We start from the raw sequence: 13,939 nt of genomic DNA, 5'->3' as shown, positions 1-13,939 counted from the left end.
ATGGCAGAAAAATCAGCAGTGGAGGAGGAAATACACTATTTATTTACAGTTCTTTCACTTTATCCACAATTTCCCATACAAACATAAAAACTAAAAAAATAAAACCATCACTTGGGAACACAAGTGTCTTTCTTTAATTAGTCCGGTCGAGGGAGGACCACAGCCCTCTCACTCTGTGAAGGAGGCTATTGAGGCACACGGACGGGGAGCAGGAGAGGGCTGGAAAGAATGCCTGAGAAACGGCTCCCGGTGAGAAATGTAAGATGCCGGCGCCGTGGGCGCCACTGGGAGACTCAGGGCCTCCCCGAAAGGGGACAGCACCCGGCTTCCCCAGAGGGTGCCGGCTGCCTGCCGCCTCCCCCTCCACCTCTTCACTGCTGAACACCCGGCATCCAACACAGGTCAGCCGTCTGGTGAGCTGCGTGGGGTGTGATGGTGACAGTGGAGGGGACAACAAATGCCTCTCTCTGGGAAGAGCCCCAGGGCCCAGGAACACACAGGAAACCCCTCTCCCTTGGCACTGACAGTCAGTCACAGCTTATCTTGAATACCATGCTGCCTTGTAAAAAACGTGAAAACCAAAGCCCTCCCCCAATCCCAGGGGAAAGGCAGGGGGCCAGAAACCTGCAGAGGGGCTTCTGCCTCTGCAGCCCTGTCCCTGGGGGCGGGGGGAGCAGCTGCGGTGAGGGAAGGGGAGCTCTGACTGCTGAAGACGGGGAAGGAACAGGGCAAATGCGCCACGGGGGCCTGGGCCTGGGGGGCGTGAGGCGGGGAGGAAAAACTCGGAGACACTGATGCTCATCAGAGCAGCTCCAGCTGTCGGCTGTGCTCACTCTGGCCGACGCCCGTTCACTTCCCTCACAGGAGGCGCGCCTAGGAACCAACCTGGAGGCGCCACCTGCCTGGCAACTTCATCTGTGCTAGTGACCTAGATTGCTTTCACATGTTGATGCACGTTATAAATATAAAAATCATATCTGCTACAAAGAAGACATATTTATACATCTTTACCCATATACATAATAACACAATTTACACATAATAATATCTTGGAGTGGGTCATCACGGAAAAAGTTGGGGGGTTCGGAGAGGTGATAAGCCCCTTTTCCCTCCCCTGACCTGATCCTTCTCAAGGGATGCGTGTATACTTGGTCACTGGGGCCCTTCCCAGCTGGCTGTTTGACAGGGCTGGTCCAGACACATTTGGACATTCGGACGTGTAACTAAATGCTGATGGGTGTGTACACCTACATACACACACAGACGCAGGCACACGTACAGACATCTGTGTGAGAAAAGGAAAAATAAAATTCCTAGCCCTTGGGTGTAGGTCTCTCCCCAGAGTTATAAGCATCAGTGCCTCCTCTGACTGAGAATAAAGCTCCTAGGAAGTTGCCCCTCACTGGCTCAGACTTGGGCAGAAGGGGAAGGGCTAGGAGTTGGGGGTAGAGGGGAGGGGACAGGAGTCTTTTGAAAACATAAGGCATTTTTGACCTATGATCAAATCAAACTATGTCACAAAAAAAGCAACGGTGTCAGTTGGGGCTGGGAGGCAAGAGACAGCCAGTCCACGTAGGGCAATGTGAGTTGAGACCCTGAGCCTTCCCCTTCTTCCCTCCGGTTTCTCTTAAAGGGGCAGACAACCCTGTACCTCCTTTTCTGTCCTCTCCCAGAGCTGAGCCCATCCACGTGTCATGGAATACTGATAGCGGTCCAGGAGACCCGTCCAGAGACATGGAGTGGTGGACAGGCACGCCAGAAAGTTAAGACCTGGGCGGCGGATGTGAGCTTTTTACAGCAGGAGTGGTTCCTGGCCGGAGTCCACGGCTCGCACAGTGGCCACAGTGATCAGATTGCCATCAGAGATGGGGGGCGGTCTGGGTCCCCCTGGAGAGACAGCACCTATCGGCGGTAGTGATTGGGGGCGTCGGCGAACATGTACTTGAGTCTATAGGCCTCGGCGAGGAGCAGCCCAATCTCTTCGTTGCCCCAGTGTATCGTAGGTAGGTTTTGCAGCAGCATGAGGAGACCCTGGAATGTAAGAAAGGACTTTTATCATTTGATCACCTCGGGACTACTGACCAAGGGACCCGAAGGCCGTGGAATGGAGCCCCTCCTGGGTCACACATCCCCAGGGTCTGGCCTCCCTCCTCCCATGCGGCACACGGCCCTTGGCCCTAGTTCTCCTTCAGGAAGCCTTGAAAAGCCTCTGCTGAGTCTCTGATCCACTAACACCTGCCTCTTTAGAAATATTATAAATAGAGAATGGCAACAATAAATAAGCATCTTTAAAGGAGAAAAATAATCACTCATCCAAATATACCTCTCTTAATTTCAAAGTATTCCTGTCTTTTTTTCACATGCACATTTCTTAAATAGCTATAATCATGATTTTACATGCTTTTTAATCATCCTTTTTTACTGTAATTTTTGTGTTTTTCTGCACAGCCTTCAAAAAATGATTATTCTCAATGTTAGTACTCCATCCTGTGGCTATACTCTAATTTACTAAAACAGTTCCCTTTTATTAGATACTTCATTTATTTCCTTTAAGGAAAAAAAAAAAAAACCTTCATGGGGAAGACTGCTACGAACCTTTTTGCATTGGACAGTCTTTCTCCTAATCCCAATGTTTGCTTGTTAATCACTGTATTTATCCTCTGCTCTGTTCCCTAAAGACTGTCCTCAACCTACCTGTCCAGCTTATTTCCCACTACTCCCAAGGTCTGAGCCTCATCCAGCCGGGTCCACTTCAGCCACATTTACCTGTGCCTCCAGGGTTTAATTTAGGTTGTTCCTCTTGCTTGGAACACCTCCTCTTTTGCTCCTCTACCTATCTAAATCCTATTGAGTTTTCAAAGCCCAGCTCCCTCAATCAGCTCCACGGAGATGGCCTATTACAGAGGATATTAGAATAAAGAGTGAATGTGAAATCTTAGGTTATCTCTATAATTTAGTTACCCTTGCCTTTGCTGCCACTTTGTGTTCTTTCTCCAACTCTCTTTCTGAACTGGATCTTATTTTTCTGATTATAAAAGAAACAGTGGCAAGACAAAACTCAGAAAGAGACTGACAGATTTGATACAGTTTTGAAACCTCATTATATCAAGGCACAAAAACAAGGTTAAAATACAAGAAAACTGACTACAGGAAAATACTGATAACACTTTTAAAAGACAAAAGGTTAACATCTACAATAAAAAGGAAGTACCTACAAATCAGTAAGAAGAAAAGGAAAACCACTGAATGGAAAAAAAAAAAAAAACGGGTGCAAACAGGTAATGTACAAGATGCCAGAGGCCCATCAACACGCTGTAACCCTGCCGCTGGCCGATGCGTGCCGCTAGCAATGTCTCATAGTTCTTAGTGAAGAGGTCTTGCGTATCTTTTACAACATTTCTTCCTTTAGTAACAGAAGTTGAGCTGGGCACAGAGATACACGGGAACATCACTGCTGTGTATGGCCAGTATGATAAGTTCTGGCCAATCTGGGGGGGCAGTGTGACTCCTGGGTTCTGCCCTAAACTACTCCTCCCCTTCCTAGAAAATGGTGATGAATGGAGGAGTTTGAAGCAGTCATCTTAGACCCTAAGAATAAAGCTGTGTGTTGAAGACGGCAGAACAACGAGAGAGAAGAAATCTGAGTCCTTGCCACCCTGGGGCCACGTTAGCCCTGGACTCTTATACTCAGCCTCTTAATGGAAGAGAAGCAAACAACTACTTTGTTTTAAGCCACTGTTATTCTCTGGCCTTGGTTTCAGGAGACAAGTTTATATCATCTTAACAAACTCAGGCCACATCTGTCAAAAACCAGAGATGCAGGGACTTCCCTGGCAGCTCAGTGGTTAGACTCAGTGCTTACACTTCCAGGGCCTGGGTTCTAGCCCTGGTTGGGGAACTAAGATCCTGTAAGCTGCACAGTGTGGCCAAAAAAACCCACAAAAAACCCCAACCAAACAATACCCCTCTCCCACAAAACAGAACAAAAAAACAAAGGGGAAAAAAGTACACATGGTCACTGAGCCAACTTAACTTCTTAGTACTTCTTGGGGAACATTTGCACTCCTGCACAAGGGTCAGCACCGCACCATTGCTTCAAAAATGAAGGAGGTGCCTGTCAATACCGGGAACTTAGAGAAAACGACTGTCCAACTTATGAAATACAACCAGCACCTATAAAAAGAAGCAGGACTACATGTGTCAAGGTAAAAAGATATCAAAGACGTTTTTAGGGGCGAAAACAAGCAAGTTACAGAAAAAGTTATGATCCCACTTAGGTAAAAGAGAAAACACAACTATATATTTGTATATGCATGTATGTATGTAAAATTTTTAAAAGGCTAGGTGGTGAAACTGTTAACACTGGTTACCTTTGAGGATTCGAGAACTTTTGCTTTCTCTCATAATATTTCTCCTCATTTTCAATTATTACAATAAAGTCTTTGTATACGACTTATGTTACAGAACGTTTTCCCCCTAGTAATACACATTTTCCTGGACATTTGTTTACTCTGTTGAAAGTAAGAGAGCACAAAATAAACCACCCTTAACTTCATAATCAAGAGGAAGCTACTTTTAAACATGTTGGCATATTTCCTTCCAGTCCTTTTTCTGTACATTTTTACATAGATGAAACATTTTCTCTAAATACTTTTGAATCTGTTTAGCACTTAATATAAGCATTTCCTCTAATATTAAAAACTCCTTTTAGACATTTTCAACGGTCAAAGAATTTTCTATGATGCAGAAGTATCCTAATTTACTCAGTATCTTCCTGTTTTGAGCATTTAATCATTTCTGGTTTTTCACTATAATGAAATTATAATGAACAGCCTTGTGCATAAAGCCGTATTTTAGATTATTTCCTTGGGCTAAATTCCTAGGAATAAAATTACTGTGTCAAAGGGCATGAACACTTTAAAGGTACCTAAGACTCATCCAGGAAAAAAATCTCCTGTCCCTGGATCTCTACCAGGGCTTAATACTCTCATTCAACAATCTTGGCTAATTGTAAACACTGTCCCTGGATTTCCAAACCCGAGAATCAAACTGAAAGCCACAAGTCAAGGGAATTCCCTGGCAATCCAGTGGTGAGGACTTTATGCTTTAGCTGTTGAGTGCACAGTTTGATCCCTGATCAGAGAACTGATCAGATAGAGCAAGCTGCACAGTGTGACCAAAAAAAAAAAAAAAGCAAAAAACAAAGATAAATCTGTAAAATGGAATACCCTGCACTCAAGTTATTAATGCTTTCACAGTTTTTATATGAGCATGTACTCATGTAATGTGTGAAAAATACAAAAATGGGAAAAATTATACACATCTATGCATTCTGACATTATGGAACATCTACTATATTTCATACCAATGATAAAAAGAGGTTACAGAAACAACATACTTCACAACATCATATAGAAAAACCTGAACAGGACTTCCCTGGTGGTGCAGTGGATGATGGGAATCCGCCTGCCGGTGCCGGGGACATGGGTTTGATCCCCGTTCCAGAAAGAGATTCCACATGCTGTGGAGCCAACTAAACCTGAACGCCGCAAGTACTGAAGGCTGCACGCTCTAGGACCCGCGAGCCACACGTGATGGGCCCTTGAGCTGCAACTGCTGAAGCCCTGCACCTAGAGCCTGTGCTCTGCAGCAAGAGAAGACACCACAATTAGAAGCCTACGCACAGCAACTAGAGAGATGCCCCCGCTCTCCACAACTAGAGCCGTGAGTGTGGCAATGAAGACCCAGCATAGCCAAAAATAAATAAATGAAATACAGTGGTGTGTACGTGTCAAATAAGTAAATAAATAAAAACCTTAAAAAAAAAAAGAGGAAAATCCAAACAAACTTTATGGCCAACCCGATATACAGAATATTTCCATTAAGGGTTATGTACAGACAATATGTATTTATTCACATAAATGTGCATGGCAAAATGTCTGGAAGGAGATATATCACCTTTGCATGGTAAGATTTCAAGTACCTTCTTTTTTCTTATTGGTATTTTCTAATTTTTCTATAATGGTTTCTGTTAGTCACTCAGTCATGTCTGACTCTTTGCGACCCTGTGGATTCCACCAGGAGGACCCCACCAGGCTCCTTTGTCCATGGAACTCTCCAAGCGAGAACAATGGAGTGGGTATCCATGCCCTTCTCCAGGGGATCTTCCTGACCCCAGGATCAAACCTGGGTCTCCTGCACTGCAGGCAGATTCTATAATGGTTACATACACTTGAAAAACTTATAAGCAAAAACAACCAACAGTTGATGTGTCTAGAAGAGAATATTTTTTTCTAGGAGAGAATCTACCTGTAATTTCCAGTTTTTCTAGTCTTGCTAGAAACCTTCCAGAAGTCCTGAAATAATTCTACCCTTGAACATGTCAGCTTCCTACTACCTCTCCCACCAAGAGTTGAGGCTTAGGTGGGAGGAATCATTCTGCCACCTGGTGGCCGTACCCAGGAACTGCACCACCCACACACAGCGCTGTAAAAACGGGAAGCCTGTCCATGCATTGGCAAATCCAGGGATAAAGAAGTAGAAACTGAATTATCACGGGTGGGAAAAGATGCTGTCAATTACAAATCAGGTACGTTAATCAAGGGGATAGAGAAGATACACTGGTGAGGTGGGGAACAACTGAATATGTGTTACAAAGCCAGCTCATGGGAGTACTAAGCATTAATACACAGTCAGGTGAAACACTGCAGGTGTGAGAAGACAGCTTATGGGGCAAGTAGCTGAGAGTGAGTCCAAGTGAACGAGAAGAGGCAATGGCTCTCAGAGAAGACAAGCTCGAAATGGCTGGAAAATGTTGAGAATCCAGATTCCAAAGGAAAAAGAAGAGGAAGAATGAGTCATGTGTGAGGGGGTCAGGGGAAGACAACAATCAGACAAGGGGGCCGAAGGAGAAGGGGTAGCAGGTAATAAGCAAAGTCCTTGGTAAGAAAACGTGCAGGGGAAACTCATTAGAGAATGTTCAACAGATGGAAGAACTGAAGAACAAGAGGGGGACCATCAAGGATAATCACCGTTGTGGTGGTAATTACCATTTATTGAGCACTTGCTACTCACCAAATGGGGGTCTTCACTTGTACTCTAGCACATTTAAGCCCCATATCAACTCTACGAGGCACATCTTCTTATGCCCACTTCACATACGGAAAAAAGTGAGGGTGAGGAGTTAAGAAACTTGCATAGGATCACAGAGTAGTGCTGGGCTAGGATTTGAACCTGGGATATGCAGATCAGGAAGCAATGGTTAGAACTGGACATGGAACAACAGACTGGTTCCAAATAGGAAAAGGAGTACGTCAAGGCTGTATATTGTCACCCTGCTTATTTAACTTATATGCAGAGTACATCATGAGAAATGCTGGGCTGGAAGAAGCACAAGCTGGAATCAAGATTGCCCGGAGACATATCAATAACCTCAGATATGCAGATGACACCACCCTTATGGCAGAAAGTGAAGAGGAACTCAAAAGCCTCTTGATGAAAGTGAAAGAGGTGAGTGAAAAAGTTGGCTTAAAGTTCAACATTCAGAAAACAAAGATCATGGCATCTGGTCCCATCACTTCATGGCAAATAGATGGGGAAACAGTGGAAACAGTGTCAGACTTTATTTTTTGGGGCTCCAAAATCACTGCAGATGGTGACTGCAGCCATGAAATTAAAAGACGCTTACTCCCTGGAAGAAAAGTTATGACCAACCTAGATAGCATATTCAAAAGCAGAGACATTACTTTGCCAACAAAGGTCCGTCTAGTCAAGGCTATGGTTTTTCCAGTAGTCATGTATGGATGTGAGAGTTGGACTGTGAAGAAAGCTGAGTGCCGAAGAATTTATGCTTTTGAACTGTGGTGTTGGAGAAGACTCTTGAGAGTCCCTTGGACGGCAAGGAGATCCAACCAGTCCATTTTAAAGGAGATCAGTCCTGGGTGTTCTTTGGAAGGAATGACGCTAAAGCTGAAACTCCAGTACTTTGGCCACCTCATGGGAAGAGTGGACTCATTGGAAGACTCTGATGCTGGGAGGGATTGGGGGCAGGAGGAGGAGGGGACGAAAGAGGATGAGATGGCTGGATGGCATCACCGACTCGATGGATGTGAGTTTGAGTGAACTCCGGGAATTGGTGATGGAAAGGGAGGCCTGGCGTGCTGCAATTCATGGGGTCGCAAAGAGTCGGACACAACTGAGCGACTGAACTGACCTGAAAAATACTTTCCTAGTCACATAAGTTTTCTGTGTGTGTGTGTGCACGTGCTTAGGGTTCTTTACTTCTCATTGTGAAAAATCACATCTGAGGAACTGAAACCCCAGAAGGTAACCATGACAAAAACATGTTAAGTGCTTTTTTTTTCCTTTTTCTAAAAATGGTGACTCAAAGGCAGACTTGTAGACTTGTAGCTCGTAAGGAGACAGAAGCAACATGCAGCCTCTGAAGGGAATTGTTATAATTACTGCCTAAAAAAGTAAAGTTATACAACTATTGTCAAGGACATAAGACAAAGCACTACTTTAAAACTAGGATGACTGAACAGTTGGGTGAAAAACAGCTGAAACAGGAAAGGGAAACGGACTTAAGAATAATCTGAGTTGCGACAAGGATCCATCAGTCCTGGATGTGTCTGTTACCTGAGTATCTTGAATCACAGGGTTTCCTGTTTTACCTTCCACAATGCCTTTGCTGAAATCTCAAATCAGCATTCTTACAGAAGTTAACAGTCATCATTTTGTTAGGATTCAAAGTTTCATTCCAGAAGCCATCAGGATTGTGAATAAATGCCAGGCCTTTCATTTTACCATCATCAGGTTTCTCTACACACTGGACTGCCAGTTTTTCAAACATTTTACAAGCCCCGTGAACGTCAGGAATAGCAATTTCAATGTGACCAAATCCCTGAGGGCCTGAATCACCACTGTGGTAACTCTGGTCCCAGTGTCTTCAGTGCTCCAATTGTGTGTCAGTTCAAGGGCAGCTTTTCTGGAGATGGCCCATGATGCAGCTTTTATTTTTGGCCACACCATGTAGCATGTGGATCTTCCCCAACCAGGAATCAAACCCATGCCCCCAGCAGTGGAAGTGTGGAATCTTTACCACTGGACCACCAGGGAAGTCCTTTCCCTTATCTTCTGGGTGTCGTTTTTACCTTCCTAAGCCAAGAACAGTGAAAATTTCCTAGTGGGAAAACCTAATTCTGGGAGTAGTCTCATTCTAAGAATTCTAGCACAAAAATCCAATGACTTCTTATGATCCCTGCTGCTGCTGCTGCCAAGTCGCTTCAGTCGTGTCCGACTCTGTGCGACCCCAGAGACTGCAGCCCACCAGGCTCCTCTGTCCTCGGGATTCTCCAGGAAGAACACTGGACTGGGTTGCCATTTCCTTCTCCAATGCATGAAAGTGAAAAGTGAAAGTGAAGTCGCTCAGTCGTGTCCGACTCTTAGCGACTCCATGGACTGCAGCCTACCAGGCTCCTCCGTCCATGGGATTCTCCAGGCAAGAGTACTGGAGTGGGGTGCCACTGCCTTCTCCATAGGATCCCTAATTCGCAGGAAATCCTCCCTGCTGGGATCTGGGTCGCAGCAGCAGCTGAGGGTGGCCTTGTCGGTGAGGCCGCCGGATGCGGGCTCTGGTTCTGCCGAGGCCGCACTGCTGTATGGAGGTCCAAAGGAATACTGCAGCCACCCACACTCATGCGGCTCCCTAAGTAAGTGTTCTGAAACAAATCCCTCTTGTTTTGAGTATCAGTGAAACAATTCCCTGGGTCTCAATAAAAACTTTCAAACACATGTTCTTGTTATGTAAACTTTTTCAGCGTCACATTTATTCATAGGTTTCCCGGCGTCAAAAGTACCTAGGACGTTCAGTACAGGACTCCCCCTAGAGGACGTTTAGTACAGGACTCCCCCTAGAGGACGTTTAGTACAGGACCCGCTCTAGAGAAAGTCAAGTCCCGCTCCGATGTTTGCTTTGTTTCCATGTCGAGGAATTGCGTCCTTTCTCACACCTGCCTGCTCTGGGTGGAACATCTTGAGTTCCCAGGGTACTAAAATCTGGGCACTTTCTGGGGATGATTCAAACTGGCAATTTACTGGATTCTCTGAAAGTGGGGCCTGTGTTTGGGCAATGTTCCACAATCCCACCCTTGAGTTCCCACAGAAGTGGTGGGTGGATGCCATCTGGTTCAAGGGCTTTATTTACTCTTAGTTGGGGTATCCAGGCCTGGAATAGCCCACGGGCTTAGCACTATTTCATTTAACAACTCTGACCTGTCTCCTGCAAAAGTCACTTTCAGGGTGGGAATCTCTCCAAGGTTTTCTTCTATAAGATGAAAGCAAAGGATTGAGACCAGCTGCTCCTCTGGTTTAAGAGTCATCAGCAGGTCCCACCAACTCCTCTGCCAGTTCCCTTTTTATGTATTTAAAGGAACTCTGGTTATTAGTCTTGGAGCTCCCTGCATGGGGCTTCTGAAGATCACTTCTGAGCCATCTGAGGGCTTGTCAGCACCTGCCCTGACATCTCTGTGGGGTCCCGTGCTCTCCTGGACTCCCAGAGATGCTGCTTTTCCCAAAGGGGAATTTTTAGGTTACTCTCTGACTTGCATTAAATAATGTATCTAGGAAATCATTACCTCCATAATAACGGAGGAGGGGGAGGAGGATGTAAACAGCTCCAGTGGCCCACGAGGTCCCTGGCCAGGCCCTGAGGGAGCAGCAGGACACACAGTCCATGCCCAGAGCCCAGCTGCTGGGTCTCCACCATTTGAGTCAACCCTGTACTTGACTCCCCCAGGTGACCTTGGCTTAGTCACTTCATCTCAGGTGTGACTAGGCACACACTGAAGTCATACTCACCATGACTCAGTTTCCCTATTTGTGAAACAGGGGTAGTTATTACAACTTTTCTTGTGGGATGGTTGCAATGAGCTAACACAGAGAAGCACTCAGGATAGTGCCTGCTACATTAAAAGTGCTGTGAAGTCTCTATTATTAGATTGAACCTTATTAAACCGCCAATACTTGACTGTGTGACCTATAGACAATTTCATAAAATGCAACTGGACATTATCATCATTATTCTATTCAGCCAGCCCAGGCTGAGGGCCAGAATCGCTGAAGGCCCTTCTACCAGGAAAGGGCCTTGGCCCAGCTCTGCCGGAAGCCCCAGTTTCAAGCGGCCCACAGCCCAGAGGACCGGGCCATTCTGCCCCTATGGCCCCTGTGCACAGACATGCCTGAGGTTCCCTTGCTCAGAGGTCTCTGCAAGGAAGCCTCTTGGAGTGATCCTCCTGTGTCCGTTTTCAGTCCTCCACCCCAGGCAGCATGACCCCAGACTACTGCTCGGCCAGGGAGAAGCGGGTGTCCTTCCCTCTGGGGGCTCACCATGGCTGGGTAGGCCAGTGGCGCCCTTTGCCCCTGCACCCTCTGAACACCTCCTCTCCAGCCCCATTTGGTCATCCAGCTTGGTCTTACCCAGGATTAGCCTATCAGGGTTTACTCAGGTAAGTTAAAAGTCACTAAAAGACTTGGGTTCCTGAAGCTATCTTTATTTCACCACTTCCCAGACTCAGAGTACACTGCAGGAACTAATAATATTAGGATTAATAAGCTCACTGCTTTGAAGGCCACAGGCTAAGTATACCATTCTGACAGCTTCAAGTGCAGCAATTTGTATAATCCTCATTACCAGCTCTAGAAGGTAAGTACTCTCATCCCATTTTACAGGTAAGAAAACTTACAGGGCTAAGTTAGTCAGATGAAGGTTGCAGACCTAGAAAAATGGCAGAGCTAGGATTTGACCCCAGGCAGACGTCCCAGAGACTGTGGCTTAACCACTGGACTGTTCTGCGTAGTCCCCGACTTTAGAAAGGGGTGGGGGTCGCTGGTTCCCCTGATATATGCTCCACTGGCTCCCTTTACAGCTGGCTCCCCTTCCCTGCTCTTTAAGGGTGATAAATGCCTGGTCTGCTGAAACTGCCACAAACTCATTTATTTCTGCAGCCACTTCACCTGGTTCTTCTTTGGGCAGTGTGGGCCATCTTTCTCTGCAGAGGTCACAGGCCCGTATCTCCCAACACCACACAATGTTCTCCTGCCCTTGCTGTGTCTCCTAAGGGACGCCACTGGCCTACCCAAGCACAGCCAGGCGCCCTTCTTCTTTCATTATTCATAGAATTGTAGATCTGTGGAGTTGCGGGGAACTCTGCGATTATTGTTTAATCACCCACTCCGTTTTGTCTCAAGGAAAGAGGGGAGATTCCTCTACTGAGGAGGACCAGCTGAGGTGTTAATGAGTCAACAAAAAGTCCATTGTCATTCTGTGGGTTACTGCAGAAAGGCCTCAGATCCATGAGATAATCGAATGTGCTGCCCAGCACAGAACATCTCCATGTCTAACATAGTTTTAAAGTCGCAGACTATGGTCCTATACTGTCGATGTTGTGAATTGCTACGCACCATTCCAGGAGTCACCTCCACTCCCCCTGGGCTAATCTGGGAAGTGCTTCTATCGCATGTGACAAGGCCCTCTGAGCCTGGCTCATGATAAACCAAACTAGACTGCGGGCTCCCGATAGCTGCGGCACTTCAACCACAGTATCGAAACTGACAGCTTACCCAGCGGGTGCCCAGCCCAGCCCCTGTTCATCCCGGGTGCCACACATGCTTCTAGCTGGCGAAGGCTCAGCGCGTTGCCCGCTGCCCTGGCACCTACCCGCAGAGGCCCACTCCGAGGCCCACTCCTCCCTTTCTCTCCCAAAGCCCTTCCTTGGGCAAGTCGGGTCCTGTCTTTCTACCTATTTGCGGGGCAAGTTTCTTGTGCTTTAACCACCTAACACCAATTACAGAGTGGGCCTGCCTGGGGGTCACATGGAGAGGCTGCTGTTCCTGAGAACGCCCACGTATTAGTTAGAACTTAGAAAAATACCCAACCTTCTCTGGCTTTTCCCCCCCTCGCATTTTTAAAAGGAATATATGCCCATTAAAACAAAAACACCCCCAAACCCCTCAGTTCAGCAATGTACAAAGCAGAAAAACAAAAGCCCACTGCTGCCACCCCGAGAGATTATGACTGTCAAGTGCCCCCTGGCCCTCCTCTCTGCAGACGGCAGAGCCCAGCAGCCTCTCCCCTCAGTCCCCACGCCCTGTCCCCTGCTCCTGGGCCCCCGCAGCAGCTGGCGGGCTTCCACCACCTTTTCGGTCTTCCTCGCATCCCTACCTCGGGCTCCAGGACACTACACTCCCACTGATCACCCCCTCTCTCTCCTTGCCCGACCACCTCTCCTCCTTGACCTCCCATGGTGGGCAGGGGGGGGGGCACCAGGGCTCAGGCCTGGCTCTCGTGTCTCCTCTGTTCACTCCCACCTCCTTTGGATTTCATTCAGGGACCCGGCTTCAAGGACCATCTAGCCAGAGGCTCCTAAACATACATGTCCAGTCCGGACTCCTGTCTCTTTCAAGCCCAGACTCACAGGATTTATCTCCCTACCCTATCTCTCCATTTGGATGTCTAACGGTGTTTAAAATTCATCATGCCCCCAAACGAACTCCTGATCTTCCTCCACAAACCGGTTCCTCCTATAGCCTTCTTGCAAACTGTGGAATCACCCTGACTCATCCCTTTTGGTATGCTCTATATCTGATTTCTCAGAAATTCCTGTTGGCTCTGCTTACAAAGTGCAGCCAAGACCTGGCCACTTGTCACATCTCCACTCCCCCATCCAGGGCCAGGCCACCCTTGTGTAGCCTCCGGGGTGGGCCCCAGCATCCACTGGCCCCACCTCAAGTCCACACTAGTGGGGTCCCCTGAAACTGTAAGTCAGATGATGCCCCTCTTCTGCACAAGACCCTCTCCTGGATCCTCTTCCACTCGGAGTAAAAGCCAAAGTCCTGACTCTGGCTACAAGCTGCCATGACCTGAGTCTCCTGTGACTTCTCG

At 47.1% G+C, this 13,939-nt stretch overlaps 1 protein-coding gene across 1 annotated transcript in view; it reads right to left on the bottom strand.

Annotated features, from left to right (window-relative positions):
• Window positions 1-19: 19 nt before the first annotated feature.
• The window catches only part of TBC1D22B (TBC1 domain family member 22B), a 74,079-nt gene continuing 60,159 nt past the window's right edge, over window positions 20-13,939 (bottom strand). The window contains exon 13 of the mRNA XM_061398048.1: window positions 20-2,031. Coding sequence (XP_061254032.1) covers window positions 1,903-2,031 — 129 coding nt within the window. The 3' untranslated portion in view covers window positions 20-1,902. The remainder of the gene's footprint in view (window positions 2,032-13,939) is intronic.

The sequence above is a fragment of the Bos javanicus genome, chromosome 23, assembly GCF_032452875.1.
Source record: "Bos javanicus breed banteng chromosome 23, ARS-OSU_banteng_1.0, whole genome shotgun sequence".
Taxonomy (NCBI): domain Eukaryota; kingdom Metazoa; phylum Chordata; class Mammalia; order Artiodactyla; family Bovidae; genus Bos; species Bos javanicus.
This window is presented reverse-complemented; position numbering and strand designations above follow the sequence as displayed.